The sequence below is a fragment of the Juglans regia genome, chromosome 10, assembly GCF_001411555.2.
Source record: "Juglans regia cultivar Chandler chromosome 10, Walnut 2.0, whole genome shotgun sequence".
Classification (NCBI taxonomy): Eukaryota; Viridiplantae; Streptophyta; class Magnoliopsida; order Fagales; family Juglandaceae; genus Juglans; species Juglans regia.
Genome location: NC_049910.1, coordinates 35600136 through 35621273, shown reverse-complemented (window position 1 = coordinate 35621273; position 21138 = coordinate 35600136). Strand labels below are relative to the sequence as shown.

Here is a 21138-nt window from a genome sequence, read left to right as displayed (position 1 = left end):
ACAACAATGTTTTAAAATGAGGGATATTTTTGTACAATACCTTATAAAACTAACATCACTTTACAAAAATATCCTTATTTTATAACATGTGTTGTGAAAAGTGTTGTACAAAGTGTTGTGTGTTTATCACTACTCTTGTTAAATTTGGCAGTACCTCAAGATGATTTCCAATTATTATGGATCTGAGGATCATAAAAAAATACAGCAAAAACAACAATAGATCATATTTTCTGGGATCAACTGATCTGTTAAATTTATTTTGTAATAAAATTAATTTTACAATCTAACAAATGACACAAACCCACATTAGTTTGTAGGATTAATTTTATGTAATCTCTTTGTAGTTTTTTTATTGTTTTTCTCTTTCAAAAGAAATTGGAGTTCGTAGAAAAGAGTTCAAATTTGAGAGCTCCTGGTTGTTTTTGTTTTCAATGCAATCATATTTGTCTTGTGTTGTGGTGATTTGGATAGAAATTAATTTAATGATTGTTAATGATACTAATACATTTATAATGTATTGTGATTAGGGACTATTTGACACAGCACCAACAGATTGGAAATGTCAACATGACAGTATTTGGCTATTTTTTCAATAACTTCGAACTAAAAAAGAAAAAAAGAAAAAAGAAAAAAAAGATGAAGTACTCTTTTAAAAGGTGTTATCCTGGTGGTGCAGTATACTATTTATGACATGATACAAGAATAGTAAGGACAAAATAAGCTGATATTATTATGCACAGATCAGAGCATCATTTCCACAAAAAAAGGAAAAAAAAAAAAAAAAAAGACCTTTCAAAGAGTAATATCCTTTTTCACTGGGGAACCGTAGGGAAACTACGCGTCCTATAAATGTAGTAGCCATATTTGATTGTGTTTTCCATTAAGGCTGCATGCCTCATCTCAGTAATAATGCCACTGGATGTCGCACACTCAACAATCTCTGTCACTGCTTACAACAAAGTTCAAAACGTATTACACATTCATTTCTCAAGATCTAAAGGTCATCCTCCTGAATCCTGATCCATCCCTTTTCGTATATGTAAGACAGATCCTTCTTTTTTTAACTTTTTACCAGTCTTGTACTCAATCATAGCCTTCCCAATTGCCATATCCATCCACATTGTTTTAGAACTCTCTCTCTCTTTTTTCTTACCTTTTATTATAGACTAGGTTGCTACCTTTCTTCAGTGTATAATACTTTCTATAATCACAAACTTACTTTTTATGCAAACTGACTATGTAAGCTTTCTACATCAATAATGTGCTTTTTGATGTGTTAATAAAGGAAAATGATAGTCTATTATCCTACTATCTATTTATTACTCTTTTTATATTTGATTTTTTTTTTAATTTTTTATTTTACTTAATGGTTAAAGAAGTAAATATTAATAAAATTATATATATTTTTTTAATTTTTTCTTAATGAGTAGTAAAAGGGTAGCAACCCGTTTACTACCTGTCAATAAATGAACTTCCAAATAGATTTTTTTTCCTCTTTGCATCATCGCCACCAAGAAAACCCATCCCTTTAGAAGTTAGAACTCAAAACTCAACCTCACAGCAATGAGAACCAGCTGTAGAGAAGTGAGATGAAAAGGGTGCAAGCGGAGCCATGTCCCTCGAACCAAATATAGAAAGGGTGAGCAAAACGTCATAACCGTTTAAAGCGTAACAAAAAGCAGCATGCATGGATTCGTCACCTAACCAAGGAAAATGGATCTTTCTGTAGGAAGGTACATTCCGTGTCATGTTCCTTACCTCAGCTATGCCGCTGCATGCACATATTCCTTGCATGCCATTTAAAGCTACAGCACACACCAAGCTGTGAAGGGTTCGGTAGGGATTCAACATGCAAAGCTAACCGTGACATAATCATCATTTATCCTACAGGTCAATGTATGGCATCACACAAGAACATGGCACTCGTGCTAGCTGCCTACAAGATCTGTCGACTTAAAATAGTAACCAAACCAACACCACTCTATCTAAAATAGGGTTGAAATTTGGTTGTTTATTAACAACAATCTGATTATTTCATATGTTAGCATTCGTTTCTTAACAGGGTAGAAACAAATACCTTTCCTATTTCAGTTTTTGGTACTGTTACACCAACTTCATGCACTTTTATATGGGATGGTGTTTTTCTTCCATATTCACTAACAAAGCATGGAACAGTGGTGTCTCCAAAGTTCCAAACAAGCATACGCTTAGAATATATTACAACAGTTGATTATAGAAAAAACAATTCATTAAGAAAAAAGAGCAAGAAACCAGCACAATTGAAACGACTGCCTCAAACACACGTAGACAACAAGAAGCCCCAATGGCCAAGACATCATAAAAGAACAAAACATAGACGACAAGCAAAGAATTTTCTTCCTAGTGAGAAGCCCCTTTGGAATCTTCACCCATACATCTCTTGTTATATTTACATGGACCCAACTCGTTGTAAGAGCTGGATTGAATGTCAGCTGGGCAATGGGGCTGCCACAGTTACATTTCTCAGATGACCCAAGAATTTGTGAGAATCTGAAAGGCAGGAATATATATATATATATATATAATTTTTTTTTTTGTTTTATCAACTACCAATTCGACTGGATTCTGAACCAATATGCAGCAGTTTGTGTTCGAAGTGAGGTTGGCACTTGGTGGTTGATAGTCAACGGGTAAGGAAACTGGATGATCCATAGACATACTATCCGGGACACTAGGTATCAAAATCATAATAACATCTCCCTATTTTGGTCTCCACCCGCTCTGCACTTGCTGGTTGCTACAACATGTAAAGGAACAAGAATCTCATTCACTAATTTCAAGTCCAGGTGCAAATGCATTTGGCTACACACACTTGCCACAGTGGACAGAGATATATTTCTTCATCCTAAATTCTTTTATCACTAATCACACTTGCTAGGTGACATATTTCAAGTGGCTCCTATTTTGGATGAAGTCATTTAAAGTATGCCACATCTAAGTATAACTACGAATGACAAAATTTTGGATAAAGACTAACATTGCTCAAGTGGAAAAGGCCAAAATGATAGTAGGGATAAGTAAAAATTGATATATATGTGCATCTGTATCACATTGCATTCAAACCTAAAAGTTTGCCTTCGAAGAGACGTGTATGTTTTAAAGCTTGTGGTTGTCCATGTGTTTAAAATACATCACATCATGGAAGGGGAGAGCCCATGAACAAAAAGTGCGCATCAACATGGCAAATGCATTTCTGAAGATACTGAACTTGCTTCCACTACTAGCAAACAACATTTACATCACAAAAAGTATGTTGAAGATCTCCAGATGAGATCTTAATTGAGACTTAGCGGTTCCCAAAAGAGCGAACATTGTGTGAATCACTGATTACAGAACTGGACAAACTGTAACACACTCCCCACAATAGTGAAAATTTACTTACCTCTCCTCATCTCTTGTGATGGAACTTTACCTTCAATAAGAACTGCATCTTGACCTGTTCAAGATAAGAACGCCCAATCTCAGTCACATGACACATATACATGCACTAATCACACGGCACAAATTTAGGCACAAAAATCAACATAGGTGTGAGAAAAAGCTATCTCAGTCACAGTCTGGCCAACTCTCAAGCAACATATCAATTTCTAAGTTGGTGCAATTATAGTCATAAGAAAAAAAAAAGACCCCATTTAATTAGTCCTCTCTCCCGATAAAAAGTCCCAAAAACCATAGCCTCTATAAGCTGTCAACCTTGACACTGGTTGGAGGTGGGAGAAGCTTTGGTCCTCCTTCCCCCTTCTTTCTTGCCCCTCTTACCCTTTATCCTTCTTTGTTTTCTTTTCTTTCCCCCCTCCCAAATTTGTCTTGAAGATGGGTTGTTTTATCCACCATAGCCAACCACGCACCCCGCCATTGGACTCAACACCCACCAACCCACCTTTCAACTCTCCACTAATATTATTGTTAGAATCCAGAGATGAATTAAGATGGCTTTAGATGAATTGAATAAAATATTATTAAAATATTATTTTTTAATATTATTATTGTTTTGGGATTTGAAAAAGTTGAATTGTTTATTATATTTTGTGTAAGAATTTGGAAAAGTTGTAATAATGAGATGAGATAAGTTGAGATGAGTTTCCAATCCAAACCAGGGCTAACAAGTTCCCTTTTTCACCACAAGGTGAGACCCATTCTCCACCTCCCAAAGACAATTTAGCCCCATTTCTCCATCTGAACCCAATCCATCCCCTAACTATACCAGGGATGGAGATTCTCTTTTGCCAGTAGTTGGTGTCAGACCATGCTCATAGCAGGCCTTTTACGGGAACATCAATTGATGCATGTCGCAGCAGAACCAGGTACTTCAATCTATATTCATATTTAAATTATAAATAAACATATATTTGTTGTTTGGATCACATATAAATTAGAATTCATCACCATGGACAAAAAATAACAAACTATATTTTGGAACACAAGTGATAAAAAAAAAAAAAGATAACTTACTTGAGCCGTATCATAAACAATGTACTCATTATACATCAGCTCAGAGGCCTTCAGTTTTGATGGCACAGGTTTTCCACATGGAACAACAATGCCATCCCTCCACCTTGCATATTCCGACTCCAGAGGTATATTCTTGCCAAGTCCTTTTGTAGAATGCTTTCCTTCAGGGGGCTTTTCCATATACTGAATAACAGAGGAAAAGAAGTTAAAAGGGAGAAAGTCACAGAGGAATAACAAGCTGATGTATTTGGATGGGCCTACTCGTTCTTCCAAAAAGGCATTGGAAAAGTTTTTGGGAAAACCATTGCTAAAAAATCTTATTCAAATCATGCAATTTAGACTCACTTTGGCCTTCTTGAGCTCATAGACCTCCCCCAAAGCAACTTCACTAAGAAGCATTAGGCCAACAGGGTTTTTCTTATCGGTGTAGCAATACTGAGCACTCTTACTGACCAAGTCAGCAAAGTATACCCCTTTGCCAAACTATAACACAAACCAAAGAAGGCATCAGTCTGGTAAACAAAAATATGCAAGCATGAAAACACAAACAGAGAGAGAGAGAGTGAGCGAGAGAGAACCATATAGCCAGTTGCTGGAGCTTCAGGAGGAGCTATTCTCAGTCCCTGGCTAAGTATTCCCACAAAATTTGTCAACCGGGAACCTGCAAAGAAAATGTTCGGATTTACATCAAACTCTAGTCAACTTTCCCAACACTCTAGTCAGTGGGTGCCCACAACAAACTGCAAGAAAGAAAAGTTATTCATAAGACACCGCAGAGAAATACCATACATCAGCACTGCAACTTACCATGCCAAAGGAGCATCCTGTTCTTAAGCCTTTCTCGATAGGGAGCAAACTTATCGTATTCTCCTTTCCTTTCAAGTGAGAAAACTTCTTCCAGTTCAAGAGTCCAATCCTGATAATATAAACAGTTGTTTGATTAATTTGTCAACAAAAAAATTAAAGAAACAAGCAAAAAATCATCACCAGCATAGTGGGTGTCACTGCTAAAACTCGCCTTATGTGTAGGGGCGTGAGTAGTAAGTAGATACTTCTCAATCAACCGATAATCTTCACTATCATGAGGAAGGGGAGTAATATCACATTGGAGTTTCATATACTTTTCATCTAGCGAGTCATCACTATCAGCATCAAAACCTACTAATCTGGATGCTATTTCAATTTCCTGGAGAGCTTCTAACATTTTAACCTATCATGGAAGCAAACAGGGCGCTAATAATTAGTCGTTGTACAGAACTGCATCAGGAAGATGAAAGAATAACTTACATGGATCAGTTACATTCTAAATGGGCAACAAAATACCTTTTTATGACTAAATAAGCATCACAATACCCGGGCATGTAAAAAATACCCATATCGGATAGTGCAAGCCTATAACTGCAGAAGTAGGAATAATGGCACCAGAAATACTACATCTTACAAACAAATTCTGTCTCCTTGATTCAACAACTTTAGACCCTTTACAGAACATACTGTTCCTATAGAACTACCCAAGTAAAAGTTTTGGTTATTACACTGAATTCTAGATTAGAAAGTCAATGAATCTGAATCAATATTTTAGAAGATTTGGTAAGCCATCCTGTTTCTGACCATCTCAATTTCACCTAGGGCTGTAAATAAACAACATTACCCAATAGGCAACTCGAATTCGGCTTGATGAAACTGGAGTTCTACTAGATCCGATCATTAAATAGGTTCTTTGTGAACAAAAATTTGAATAGATTATTAAATGATGCAAACTCGTATAAAACTTGCCCGACTAGATTAAAGTATGTGAACATGCTCATACAAAGATCAGCTCGACTTGTTAGCTCAAGCCAATTTTTTAATAATCAAGCCGAGTTTGGCCAAACACTACTTGCTAAAACTCATCTCGATTACAACCCTAATTTCACCCAACTTAATCTTTAAGTACAAATTTTCCACCAATTTCTTCACTCTGCTTCAAAATTTAAACCAGGACTAAGGCCTCATTTGTTTTCACAGATGAGATGAGTTGAGATTAAAATTAAAAAATTGAATAACATATTGTTAAAATATATTTTTTTAATATTATTTTTGTTTTGGAATTTGAAAAAGTTGAATTGTTTATTTTATTTTGTATGAAAATTTGGAAAAATTGTAATGATTAGATAAAATGAGATGAGTTGAGAAATTTCCTGAAAACAAACTAGGCCTAAATTGATGCCAAAAAGTTCATAACCACTTGTGAGGTGCTCAAACTGGTTTTTCTCAATATAGACTTCATGCCTATCCTTTTAGTTCTGTTTCTTTTTTCGATTGCATGTTTCAAAGAAAACTACAACCACCTTAAATTTCTTAGTACAACTTATTGTTGTATACTAATACTAGATCTTAAAGGTTTTCCAAATCATGAAACTGATGGAATATGTAAACATTGACATACTACATATCACAGAAGGCAAGCACACAGGAGAAGTAAAATGCCTTCCTTCAGTATTTATAAATTAAAATTACTCACTCAACAAAAGTAATAATACAAATCAGGGAAAGAGTGAAAGTAGTAGCTCACAGTTGAAAATTATGCAAATGTAGACAGAATACAATCAAAATAAAGTTTACAAGTATTTTAAAGCAATATGTCAGAATTGAAGGCTTAGAAGGTTCAGATCTCAGCTAGAGATGCTGCCATTGATGGCAAAACGACAATGCAGCTAAGTTAAGGAATTGCTATAATGCAATTAAGACATATTGAAATATGAGTCAGAGTACTGAACTTGGACAATTTATAAGCCCCTTATCAGAATTGGTAGGCTACTTGCTAATTTATGAATCAAGAAGCTTGTTGGAAAATTATTTATAGAAGATTGAGATACTTTCAGAACTGCTCTGTTTAATCAATTTGAGGATCTTACTACATCAGAGTACAGGCCACCTAAAAAGCATCAATTATGTAAGGTTTCAGATAAAAGTAAAACAGGCTTTTCAAAATTACAAACAATAAATAAAAACAGAAAAACGGTGATTTATGATGAGTTGATATATCTGTAGTTTAAATTGACAAATGGATTGAGAATAGGCAAAAATACAAAAACACGATGGAAGCTCCACACTTGATTTAGTACCTTTGACTTAAAATCATCCTCATCTCTAATAATATGTGGGTGAATGGATGGAATCATAGTGAAAAAACGATTGCTGGCATCAATAATCAAGCTTTCCTTGACAGAAGGATCATGAGCATTATTATTTAGCAGGTTCTGTATTTCAGTTAACGCCTCAAAACCTGGAAAACAAAAACCAATAATTATAAAGTAAACACACTTTTTTTTGGCATCCTTCTGTACAGATTAGTTTGAGATTAGTGGAACAAGTTCTCTATCAAATTTTCTGTCTCTAAAAAATATTTTCTCACCATACACCTTGCGATATTTTTCCTGCTGAAACCGTTGATCTTGCTAGTGCAATCGTGATTTGGTTTCGATGGGATTCTTTAGAGATGTAGGGATTGAGTCAAAAGTATTAAAACTTAGTAATGAAGGTAGACTTTTTCGCATTACAGAGAGGGGATGGAGTAGGAAGCAGGAACTCGTGGTGGACCTTAGAACTGTGCAGTGGATGGTTAAGGCGCTGGAGGTCTGCTTGAGTGGTGAGAAGGAGGAGTTCTACAGCTCCATCAGAGAGGGCTACTGTAGTTACCTAGCACAGAAATGTTCCAACAAGAGGGGTTGTTTTGTGAGGGTGGCAGAATATAGGGAGGGAGGTAGGAGAAGTTTCATCATCATCCCTGAAGGGGAGGGGGGGAAGGGATGGAAAAGGCTAAAGGAAGCGTCAATGGAGTTGATGTAGGAGAGGAGAACATGGGGTGCAGCAGCTTCAGTCGGCCATCAAATGAGGCCTAAGGGGGAGAAAACACGGTCGTACAAGGAAGCTCTTGCACCGTATGGGGGGTGAGAGGGACATCGCACCACTAACAGATTTAAGCCTCAAGCACCTCAAGGAGTACGTTTTGCAGATGGTGGCAAGGAGGTGGAGGAGGAATTATGCTGGTAGATGGACGTGCTGCAGAACCAACTATGGAAAGTGCAGAAGGATCTTGAAGACTCAAGGAAATTGGTTGGGCATGATAAGGAAATACGTGTGGAGGAAAGTGGGGTTGAGATAGAGGGGCCGGGCTGGTATCAAACTGAGAAGGCCCACCAAAAACAGAAAAACATGGGGCCTGTTTGGAGGAAAGCAGGGCTGAAGCTAGTGGGCAGCATGTAGGCCCTTTTGACGCGGGCAGCAAGGGACGCATGGATGGGCCTGGTCCATCAACCCAAAAGGCATGCAAAAGCCCTAGGGCTCTATCCGGGGTCGTGTCGGGTGCGCAGTCAAGAGAGACTCAGTTGTGCTTGCCGCCGTTGCAGGGGGAGACGTCGGGGGGCCAACAGAAACTGCCGATGACGACAGTGGCACTCTTCAACGATGGCCCGCAGGTATGGGGTGCCCAAAAAGATGACTCTCATGTCGCAGTGGGCATAGCAATTCGAGTGGATGATTTTTCTCTGCCGCTCAAGGGCCAAACAGTGTCGACGAGGGAAGAGGGGGGGAGGGGGACCCGGCTAACCACTTTGGGTGTCTTCTCATGAACCCTGAGGTGGATGTGAGGGATGGAGAGTTTTCGGACTCTAAGTTGGGCTTGTCCCAATATGGTTCTGTTGAAGGGGTATCCTCAAATGAAGAAAATGCGATGGTTCTGAGTGATCAAGTAGGTATGACTAAAATCTCGGTGGTGGAGACTCAAGATTCTCCGGGGGCTAACAAGGTGGTGGATCCAACTCCTTTGAATTTTCTGTTCCCTTCTCAGCCAGGAGTCTCGGACTGGGTCTTTGAGAAGGTAAATGAAATACATAAAGTTGTGGGTGTGGAAATATAAAGGGTATGAAGATCAGTTTTGGGCCTTGCTTACGGCCATTAAAGCGGGACACCAACAACATTGGAAGAATGAATTGAAAAAATAGTGGGAGCTTAATAGGTTGACATAGTCGCTGAACACTGAGGTTAGCTCCAGTAGGGGCAGGCCGAAAGGGAATGGGCTTGCCTTTTCTCCATGAAACCCAATATTGTGTCGTGGAATGTCTGCGGGATTAATGAGGCGAATAAAAGACTTCAGATAAGAAATTTGCTTCGTGAGTGGAAGGCAGATATTGTGTGTTTTTACAGGAGACAAAGATGAAGACCATCAATAGGGAAATTGTGAGAAGTTTGTGGAGTGGAATTCATGTGAACTAGGTTTATATGGCATCTAACGGGGCATTGGGAGGAGTGTCAGTGATGTCGGATCGACGAGTGGTGGAGAAAATGGAGTACATAGGGAGGTACACGATAGCATGCTCTTTTAAGAGTGTCAGATAACTTTTTATGGCCTTTTGCAGGAGTATACGGTCCAAATCTAGACAGCAACAGAGTGTGTTTGTGGGAAGAACTGGCCAGTATTCACAGTTGGTGGAACCTCTCATGGTGTATAGGGGGAGATTTTAATGTCATTAGATTTCCAAGTAAATCTTCCAGTAATAGAAAAGGGTAGTCAGCAATGGTAAAGTTCTCTGAATGTATCTCTGATTTGAATTTGGTTGATTTGCCATTAGCTGGTGGCTCCGCCACGTGGGCTAATAATCATTATTGGTCTCGATTGGATCGTTTCCTCATCTCTCTTGAGTGGGAGAGTCATTTCCCAAATGTCTGGCAAAAGCATTTGCCTCGTATTATCTTGGACCATTGGCCCATCCCGCTTGATTGCAATGGTATCTGAGGTGGTAGAAGATATTTTAAATTTGAAAATATGTAGTTAAAATCTGAAGGCTTTGTAGAAAGAGTAAGACAGTGGTGGTTCTCGTACCAACTTCAGGGCACCCCTAGTTTTGTCCTTGCAAGAAAATTGAAAGCACTAAAAAGAGATCTGAAATTATGGAATATGTAATCGTTTGGGGACCTAAGGGAAAACAATAAGGGTAAGTTGAAGGAGATCTTGGATATTGAGAGGATCCAAGAAGCGAGGCCCCTTAACCAAGATGAAGTAGAACGGAAGACCTTGTTGGATGAGGAGCTTGAGAGAATTATCTTGCTAGAAGAGATTTCTTAGTGGCAAAAATAAAGAGCCTTGTGGCTCAAGGAAGGAGACTAAAGTACCAAGTTCTTTCATCGAGTTGCAAATTCTCACAGGAAAAACAATAACATTGAGATGATGAAGATTAACGGTGTTGATTGCAGAGAAGAACAGGTTATTCCGGATCATGTAGTTGGCTTCTATGAGCAACTCCTAATTGAACCAATGTGTTGGCGATCGTCCTTTGATGGACTGGGTTTTGAAGCCATTAGTATGAGTGATGCCTCTCAGATGGAGAGGGCTTTTGAGTAAGAGGAGGTGGCGAAAGTAGTGCGGAAAATAGTTAAGGACAAGGCACTGGGGCCGGACGGTTTCTCTAAGGGTTTTTTTCAAGATTGTTAGAATGTTGTAAAGGAAGATATTATGAAGGTGTTTCAAGAGCTCTTCGTGGCCGGAAAATTCAAAAAAAGCTTAAATAATATTTCCTTGCATTGATCCCAAAGAAGGTAGGGCCTATCGAGATAAAGGAGTATTGACCCATCAGCTTAGTAGGAGAGGTTTATAAGATCATTTCCAAAGTGCTAGCAAACCGACTTAGTGAGGTGGTGGGGAAGATTACCAAGCCCCAAAATGCCTTTGTTAAAGGTAGAAAAATTCTTGATGCGGTTTTTATTGCTAATGAATGTCTAGACAGTAGAATGAAAACAAGATCATCGGGGATTATATGCAAGTTAGACATAGAGAAAGCGTACAATCATGTTAATTGGGATTTTCGTCTTTATCTTATTGGGAGATGTGGCTTTGGAGAGTGGTGGCGATCATGGATCCGTTGGTGTATATCAACGGCCGAGTTCTCTGTGTTGATAAATGGTAGCCCGGCGGGCTTCTTTCATAGTTCGCGAGGCCTAAGACAAGGCGATCCATTGTCGTCTTTACTGTTTGTTTTTGTAATGGAGGTATTGGGCAGGATGATCACGGCAATGACTCATCATGACTTTGTGGAAGGATTTTCAGTTGGAACCCCAGATAGGGGTATCATTAACATATCTCATTTATTGTTTGCAAATGATACCCTTGTTTTCTGTGCTACAGATCAAAATCAGGTGCTGCTTTGAAAGAGTTACTCCGATGCTTTGAAGCAGTGTCTGGTCTAAGTGAATTTTGAAAAGTCTTAGTTGGTACCAATTGGTGTGGTGCCTAATGAACGGCAATTAGCTCATGCGTTGGGTTGTAAGGTTGTCTCTCTACCTTTGAAGTATTTGGGTCTTCATTTGGGGGTTGGTGCAAGAACGCCTACTTTATGGGAGTCAGTGATTGAGAAAATAGAGAAGAAATTAGCAAGTTGGAAGAAAATGTACTTGTCGAAAGGTGGTAGACTTATTTTGATAAAGAGTACATTTTTTAATTTACCTACGTATTTTCTATCATTATTTCCTATACCTGCAAGTGTGGCAAGTCAGATTGAGAAACTCCAACGTGATTTCTTGTGAGGTAGTTTGGGTGAGGAGTTGAAATTCCACCCGGTTAAGTGGGAAACGGTTCGTCGCCCAATATCCAACGGTGGTCTGGGTATCAGAAATGTGAGGACTTTCAATCCGATGTTACTCGGCAAATGGTTATAAAGATACAATAAGGAACCAGAAGACTTGTAGAGAGGTGTGATTGGGTGCAAATAAGGCAATATGTGGGGTGGTTGGTGCATGAACGAAGTTAGAAGAGCAGATGGAGTGGAGATGTGGAAACATATTAGAAGAGGATGGGCGGTCTTTTTTCGTCACACTCGTTTTCAGTTGAGCAATGGATCCAAGATTAAATTCTGGAAAGATATTTGGTGCGGAGATACTACCCTACAAAATGCATTTCCCTCACTATTCCACATTGCCAATGTTAAAAGTGGCTTCAATAGTGGAGGTCATGAGAATATCAAGTGAGAAACTTCATTGGAACATCAGTTTCAATAGGGCTGCACAAGATTGGGAGGTGAATGATTTTGTTGACTTTTATAGCCTCCTTTATTCAGTGAAGCCAAGTCAGTTTCAAAAAGATAGTTTATGGTGGGTACATGCCGGGGAAGGTGCCTTTTCAATTCGCTCATTCTATAAGGCTCTCACCCAAGACCCCAATACGAGGTTCCCCTGGAGAAGGGTATGGAGACACAAGGCGCCCCCCAAAGTAGCTTTCTTTGTGTGGATAGCATCTTTGGGCAAGATCCTCATAACAGATAACTTGAGGAAGTGGAGAATTATCATAGCAAATTGGTGTTGTATGTGTAGGGGAGGGGGGAGTCGGTAGAAAACCTCTTGTTGCACTGCGAGATAGCACAGGTTTTATGGGATGGGATGTTGGTTAGAGTAGAGTTGGGTTGGATTATGTCAGAGACCGTGGTAGCAGCTTTGGCCAGCTGGCCAATCATTGGAGGGGTACACCAAATCTCAGCGGTTTGGAAGATAAGTTTGATGTGCATCATGTGGTGTCTTTGGCAGGAACATAATGCACAAACGTTTGAGGACAATGAGAGATTAATAGAGGAATTTATAGCTTTCTTTTATAGCACGTTATGTACATGGTCCAATGTTGTTGATTTCAACGGTATGACCCTTCATGATTTCCTTATATCTCTTGCGACCTCCTAGTCAGGGTTGTCTATGTATATACTGGGCTAGGCCTATTCTTGGAGTAATATAATTTGTTTACTTATCAAAAAAAATGAAAAGCATAGCTACATATCAAGAGCACAATGCGAGTTTTTTTATGGTAACTACCCTTTTGGACATTTCTTTTGCTCAGCTTTCCCAGTGGCATTTCAGCCATATTAATTTCAAATTCCATCATGGCAGCCCTGCACAGATTAAGCTTTAGCTTTTCAGGCATATAAATCTTAAAAGAAAAAATAATAATAAATGAAATAATGATCTTTACATAACCTGTATGTTTCCACATTAAAGAGCATCTTCATCAATTCTACTAATTCGGGGGCAAGATTTCTGGCTGCATCATTCTTTCTATTCTTAGACACCTGTTTTGTAACCCCATAGTCCTACAAAACAATTAAATGACCTTAAGAAACAGCTACTGTCAACGCAAGTATCGGCAAAACATAAATAAATAAATAAGGTTTTTACTATATCCAATGGAAAAAATCTGCCAGGTTGCTTCTGAAAATTTTGTTTTTGTTCCCATGCCTCCCACGGATTCCCAGTCTTCTCAAGGAACAAACGCTTGAATTCATGAATTGCATCTGATTTTGACATTTCATCCAATTTGATTCCTCCAATTTTTTCGTTTCCCACTCGACCCCATTTTCGAAACACATAGCAATCAGACCCTTTGTCGTCTTGGATTATTTGGAGGATATAGTAACTATTAGTGGGCAAAGAGTGAAGTTAGAATAACATAAAGAGGTGAAAATTCGAAATAAAAGATTTAAAAGAGAATATGGCCTGATATAGGAACACGGAAAGATAAAACAAAAATTAGAGGGTTGGTCCACCTTAACAGCAAGCATAGTAGGAAATAGCATACTATATATTCTAACTTACAAGTTGAAAAGCACACTATATTCAGATGGCAACCCAAACTATTAGCTCCAGGTTAACCCAAAAGGCCTTGTTCACTTTCACAAAACTTATCATCTTATCCCATTTAATCATTACAAATTTCCTAAATTCACACACAAAATAAAATAAATAATTCAACTTTTTCAAATCTCAAAACAAAAATAATATTAAAAAAATATATTATAACAATATTTTATTCAACTTTTAACTTTTATCTCATCTCTTCTCATCGCAACTCATCTGCGGAAACAAACGAGGCCTTAGTGTTATACATGTTGCATATATTTGATTTTAAGCTAGGGAAAACCATAGGAAGGAACAAACAAAAAATACCAACAAAATGGGCTGTAGTGCCATACAAGTTGTACATATTTGATTTTAAGCCAGGAAAAACTGCATTTTGGAAGAGACAAGAGTACCAACAAATTGGTCTGTAGTGCAATAGTGCCAAATGAGTTTTTTTTTAAGCCAATCAAATCCACAGCCAATATTTGGAAAGAAAATTGAAGTCTGCAAAAGAAAACAACAAAATTACCTATTAACACCAGTTGATAAATCAGACATGCTCAAAGTCGTGTTATAGATTATTTTCCCATCCTCAAGTATGTGACCTGTATCTTGGAGGCCAGAAGATTCTTGCACAGCACTTCGCCCTTTTACTTTGACAGTAACCATGCTAGATGCCTCACCAATGGCTTCAACTTTGTACAAATCAAATGGAAGCTTCTTCTGTTTTTTAACGCAATCAACCAAGTAATCCTCTCTAACAATTGGTAACTTCATCCTCCTATTAGTGAAACCACCCCAATCAAAGTGAAAATGAATAAAGAAAAAAAAAAACTCAAGACCAGCAATTTGAGAGCATATTTACCTTGCTTTCCTGGTCTCAGCATTTTGATCATCCAGCACTCCACTCACAACTAAGCAGTTAGTATCTGTAATTGATTTTTTTCCAAGCAAAACAGTTAGAACAATGAGGCAATGTCAACAGCAATATACCCAGATGTCCAATGACACAAGACTTTATGTTCAAGATTCAGTTGACTCGAGGGATCATATACCTTTCTTTATTTTGGTATGAACAACTCCACCCTCTCCCTCAATTTTTCTCTTGAATTTCTCCTGCAAAATCATCCCTCATGAGATTAACTCAACTGCTAAATTAATTATGACAGATCGGAAACTGCATTAGAAAGGTTTCAGTACATCATAAAAGGTAATTATGACATATAAAAGAGGAAGCAAAAAGCAAAAACCATACCATGGATTCCTTAGGTAATCCAGATATAGCAACTCTCAAGTCTCCCAAACTTTCATTCTTCGCTGATTGAGAGCTGCGGTTAATAGCTTGACTTCCAGAAGGATTGTTGTACGCCGGTGGAGGCAGTATCCGAACAGGTTTGGTCTTCTTTTGTGATTTAAACCACTGGTTACAATTTAGTAACTTAAGTCACTATCTGTCTACTGTCTAGTTCATTACATGACAAGGGTGCAGGTTTAATACCTTGCTAAGATATTGATTAGTGGTCTCTTCTGGGACTTTCCACTTCCCTTTCAGACGTTCTGGTTCACGAGTGGAGTAAGAGCACTTGCTCCATGCGGATAAGAAACCATGGCACCGGTACAAGCCTCCAGAATAACGAACAGAACCAGCACAAATCGGGCAGCTAGAAAGTGCTCCAAACATCATTGCGTCCGCACTAAACAAGAATTACAACAGACAATATGGTGTCAACTGCTAATAAAAGAAATTAGAGAATCTTAAATAGTGGTATCTATTGACTTCCTAACAGCTTCTCAATCAAATAGATATTCAAGTCAAAATATGGTGTAATCATTGCATGGTATGAAAAACACAGCAGCAGTTTCATACATTTGAAACTAATCTACTGGGATAATGGTGATCTAGTGACCAATACTTGTACGCAAAGCATAAGAGGCTAGTGTCAAGACAAATAAATAACTTATCCAAAGATTAAAAAATCCATGACAAAGCCTGTAGACAAGTTTTATAAATTTAAAAAGAAACCCTCCGTAGAATAAAGGCTCAAAGATTGCATCAGAAAAATTACCAGCGTTCGCGCAAATCAAGTTCTGATCCTGTTGAATCTTGAGCATTGGCTTCAAGCATTTGCCGCAACTCTGCCGTTGTCACATGTTTCTTCAAATCATCTTTCAGAGCCCACAATTCTTTACTTTGGGTCTCCAGCTTACTATCCAAATCAGTTCCTTTTGGACGTTCATCAATGGAGTTGGAAGCATTCTCCTTATATGCAGCCCTGCTTGCCGATGTGTCTCCCACAGCCTCAGCAACTTTTGGATTCTGATCACCACGAACATCTTTTTTACGTTTTATGCCAGTTTTGGAAGTCGATTGTTGCAGGAGTTTTTTACTCTCTTCTATCTTAATTGCAGTGCCTGAAAAAACAAACACATGGAGAGAGATAATAACCAGTAAAAACAAGAGTTTTGTGGTTGCTCGAGCATTTGAAAAAAACTTACTATAAAATAAAAATAAAAAAAGGTTCATACCACCCTTTGCATTACAAGGAACCTTATTCGCCACAGCACTAACAGCTGCCTGGTCAGAAGCTGAGAGGCTCTCCCATCCAGACAACGTCTCCACTTTGGTAGATGGAGATGATTCCAGGAAACAGTTGGCATGGTTCCACACCAAGCCCCTAGCTCCCTGGCCATCAGGCTTGGTTGATATACGAACCTAGAGGAAAAATATTAAAAGTGTTGACATGAAGGAAAATTCAAATTGCATTTATGCATTACTAGTTGATTAAATCACTCAAGAAAGAAGCATAGTTAAATTAATCCAAGCAAAGGTGAATCCATCAACTAGATAAAAATCTTCTAGACAAAATAATCATTGCTCCACCTTGGGAAAATACTATGTTATCTTCAGATGTGGGTCTAACTTCAGGAATTCAACTTTTCAATCACTAAAATTACAAAATTCCTTTTGAGGACTTTTATAAAACCTTAAACAGCCCCTTCAGTCAGATCATTCTTTTTGGTCATTGCCTACTTCATGTTATTTAAAACAATTTGAGAGGGTTAAGTTTATATCACATTTTAAACAGAATTATGTTTCATTTTGTGCATAAAGTAGCACTCAAACTTCAATGCCCTTTTTTCAGTCCACTCATTTAATGATGACACCTGAATATGGCCTAACTCATAAACAAGTCAGGAGAAGTGGTCACTTGAAAGAGTTCTTGGCTTGATAGGTCAAGGTAGAGCTAGTCAGTGAGGTAGACACATTATCTAAGGACCACCAAGCACCATACACTTGCAAAAGGCCTTTAACTGTTAATAATAGCATAATCATTCCATGATAATGACATGCTCTCAGTATGGACTAACAGAGGAATAGTAGCAAACATGCAGATCAACACATAAGAGACACCAATTGGCACAAGTCAATGTAGCATGTGTTGCATTGCTTAAGCATTTTTCTGTCTGGTACATTAAACATCTGCAGATTCCTCAAACTCACATATGAATGTTGACTATTTTAATCTCTTTGTCTTGGAACACAAAGAATATTGATTAAAGGACAAGTTCAATAATAATTTTTCACTAGACTCGTTTTTCTTTACACAACCTTACATTTTCAGTTTCTAGGAGAGGACGCTTAATATCCAGTTCTCGTTTCTCCACAGAATCCCCACGTATTTCAGTGTAGATAGGGTTGTGATGATTAGCTATCTTCTGAAACAGACCTCAGAAACATAGAAACTAACCTCTCCTTTCTTAATCTTTTGGCTGCACTGCTTGCAGGTAGCACGAGAAAATTGTGAAACTTCGATACTGCATTCTGTAGTTGTGACAGCAGTGCTAGCAAGGGATCCACTGTCCTCCACATACTTCCTCATCTTCTGCTGATCTTCCCAACGAAGCAACTCAATGCCTTCAACATCATCAATGCTAAAAGCAAAATCACGCAAAGGAGTTGATTACTGAATCTATCTGCTTAACTCAATGAAAATGCTGAAAGTAATACGAGCATACATACGATTTTATTTGCTTTGCTTTATTCAGTATGCAAGTAGCATGGTTCCACATCTGATTCATAAAATGAATACGTGTCAAAGCAGTATAATACCGGCAGGATATTTGGAAAGTAAGTCCCGAATTACATTTGAAAATTTACAAACATCAAGAATCATAGAATCCCTCAATGAACCTTGCAATAAACTTCCAAGTAACAGAGAAAAACTAATCATTTTTTTTTTATAAGTAAGAAATTTTATTGATGAATGAAACTAGGCAACGCCCATGTAGACAGGAAGTATACAAAAGAGACTCCTAATCACATTCTAGAAAGCTGAAAAGAAAACAAGAACTCGTGAACGTTCCCTGCCTTTAGTACAATAGCAGCCAACCATTGAACTAAAGAAAACACAAAAAAATTCTATAATTCCCCCGCATTTCTCTCCTTGTTGTTGAAGCATCTCTTGTTTCGTTCCGTCCATATACACCACAATAGACACAAAGGAACCATCCTCCATGTCGCTGCTAGTTGGGAGCAATGATGATGTCTATTCCAACATGCTAAAAGTTCCGCCACAATCTTAGGCATGACCCAAGACAACCCGGCTCGGCTGAAAAAACCCGCCCAAAACTCCCTCGCCATAAGGCAGGATATAAAATTCTAACTTTTAAAATGTATCTTTCAATATGCTGTTTACATAGAATGTAAAGAAAATAGTTATGGCAGGCTTCGATAAAGCAGATGGAATGTATTCATAAGGTTTCCTCGATAGAAGAAGACAACAATTTAAGAACAGGTTTTAGAGGCGTCATTTCTGAGAACGAAGGAGTAATTTTTTTAGCAGAGCCAACTTGAGAACTAAAATGGCAATGGGGGCTCACTTCCAAGTCTGACTGTACCAAATCAAGCTTAAGCAGCAAACAGTTAAAAAACCATTATCGTGGGAGCTCCAAAAATTAACCAAATGACAAATGAAATGTAAAAGTTAACTGAGCACTTACAGAAAGTCCTAAACCGCCCCCCCCCAAAAAAAAAAAAAGGAAAAAAGCGTAAGCCAATGGTCAAAATTACATCTTTCTTCCACTTAGGCCATGGATTACAGGTACCTAGATTAAAAAGAACAAGAAAACGAAAGTGAGTTCTCATTACCCAAATGCCACAATGTAAAAGATAATATACGACAATCCAAAACATCAATACTACTAATAATAAAAATAATAATAACAAAACAGGAAAAACAGGCAGAAAGAGAACATACGGGCATGAAGCCGTCGAATTGAGTGGCCTTGACCATCTTGCCAAGGCGGAAAACCTCTTTGTCGATGGCGCTCTTGCATGTCTTGCACGACGATCGCGACGACTTGGCGTACTCCGCCTTCCATGGTTTCGGAGGGTTTGCCATTGCCTTCGTCTCTCTCTCTCTCTGTGGCACAGAGCTACACTCGCTCTCAGTTACGCATGTATACTGCAACTGTGAAGTGTCGAAGAAGTTTGGGTTGAATAGTTGATTGATAGCTTCTCTGACAATCTTCGCAATTTCTTTCCCTTCTTTTTTAAAAATAAAATAAAATAAAACCTCCGAGCTTTCTCAGGCCCTATTTTGTTGCCCCTTTTCTATCTGCGGCCCAATCTTAAGACTAGTGAGCCAATACTGGATGAGACATTGATGCTAGGCTTTCTGGGCCGGGCCTCTCGTCCAGCCCATTCACCCCAAAGTTCGACCCATCTTGTATGCGACAGGCAGGAATATAGATTTTTTAATATAAAAATTATATTCTCTAGTCGGTATATATATATAATATATTTAATAAAATAATTATATGATATAATTTGATTTAAAATATATATTTTTAAATTTTAATTTTATAAATTAAATTGTATCATTTAAATGAAATAAATTATATATTTTACACACTGAATTAAGAGAATAAAATAACTATTTTGAATAACAATACAATAATAAACCATCCACAATATATTTCTAACTTCTTCATTGAAAAAATAATTTTTTTAAAATTAAAATATATAAAATCAAAATAGTTTTTTAAAGAATATTATTTTATTCACTATTCGTTGTGTTGACAAACCTTGTGGTTCATTAGAGTGGCTGTTGAACACAAAGAATCAATTATAGCATAAACAAATTCAATCTAGTTCGGCTCAATCTATAAAAAAAAATTAAACTCAAAACTCGAATTATAATCAATTTGAGTGTTTAATCAGCTTGACTTTGCTCAACTCAGTCATTTTTTTTATTTCTTAATTTTTCAATTTAAAAAATAATAAATATAAATATAAGATAATCAAATAAACCAATGAGATAATAAGTTAAATGAATCGAAATTGCCAATTTTATTGATTTATTTGTTAAATATCAAAATTATACTAATATAATATTGCAACTTATAATTATATTTATAAGTAGGGAAATACTCTAGTCACAAAGTGATTATACAAAAATAATCTCACAAACTGATGTTGCTTGATGTGATTTGTCAGATTGTAAATTTAATTTTATTATAAAGTAGATCTAATGGATTTAACGAAGCCACGTCAATTTATAAGATTATTTTTATGTAATTTTTTTGTTGATATAGCAGTCTTCTTATCTATTATGATATCTAAATGACTCCCATTAGTCCATATCATATTTTAAATTTATTTAGATAACTATTAAATTTCAATGATATGGTATCTAATAGTATATATTCCTGCTACCGATATTTTGGGTAATTTGATTTTTTTTACTTTCACATATTTTTTAAATATTATTAAATATTTATTTAAAAAATATAAATTCACTAATAATTAATTTCTTAAAAAAAAACTAGAAAAAAATTATCAGTTCAATTAATAACCATCTGATCATTTAGCATTTCTCAGTAGTATATAATGCATCTGTTCTCATCTCTTTTTTAGGAAAAATAATTGTAAAACTCATATTTTTATTTTAAAATTTTAATCACATATGTGAGTGTTTTTTATTGAAACGTTAATTTATAAAATTATTTAAA

The 21138-nt window shown here is 37.2% G+C and overlaps 1 protein-coding gene and 1 long non-coding RNA gene across 3 annotated transcripts; one reads left to right on the top strand and one right to left on the bottom strand.

The window, feature by feature from the left end:
- The first annotated feature begins 30 nt into the window (after positions 1–30).
- Positions 31–13024, top strand: LOC108994498. Its single transcript, XR_004802545.1, has 3 exons — positions 31–137; positions 3142–3144; positions 13014–13024. It is a non-coding gene; the product is annotated as an uncharacterized LOC108994498 (long non-coding RNA).
- On the bottom strand, positions 3197–19651 carry LOC108994497 (poly [ADP-ribose] polymerase 1). 2 transcript variants are annotated; one of them, XM_035694611.1, is made up of 21 exons: positions 19383–19651; positions 19196–19230; positions 18146–18195; positions 17874–18057; positions 16651–16837; positions 16191–16536; positions 15623–15818; positions 15380–15544; positions 15180–15240; positions 14990–15053; positions 14654–14905; positions 13684–13921; positions 13486–13598; positions 13324–13400; positions 7599–7759; positions 5510–5701; positions 5299–5407; positions 5070–5152; positions 4837–4974; positions 4492–4674; positions 3197–3475 (listed from the first exon to the last, which is right to left on the bottom strand). In XM_035694611.1, exons 1-21 carry the CDS (start codon positions 19504–19506, stop codon positions 3428–3430), a joined length of 3006 nt encoding a protein of 1001 aa, XP_035550504.1. In that variant the 5' UTR covers positions 19507–19651; the 3' UTR covers positions 3197–3427. The 2 variants fall into 2 exon arrangements, with proteins under 2 accessions (XP_035550504.1, XP_035550505.1); XM_035694612.1 differs by lacking the exon at positions 19196–19230.
- Positions 19652–21138: the final 1487 nt, after the last annotated feature.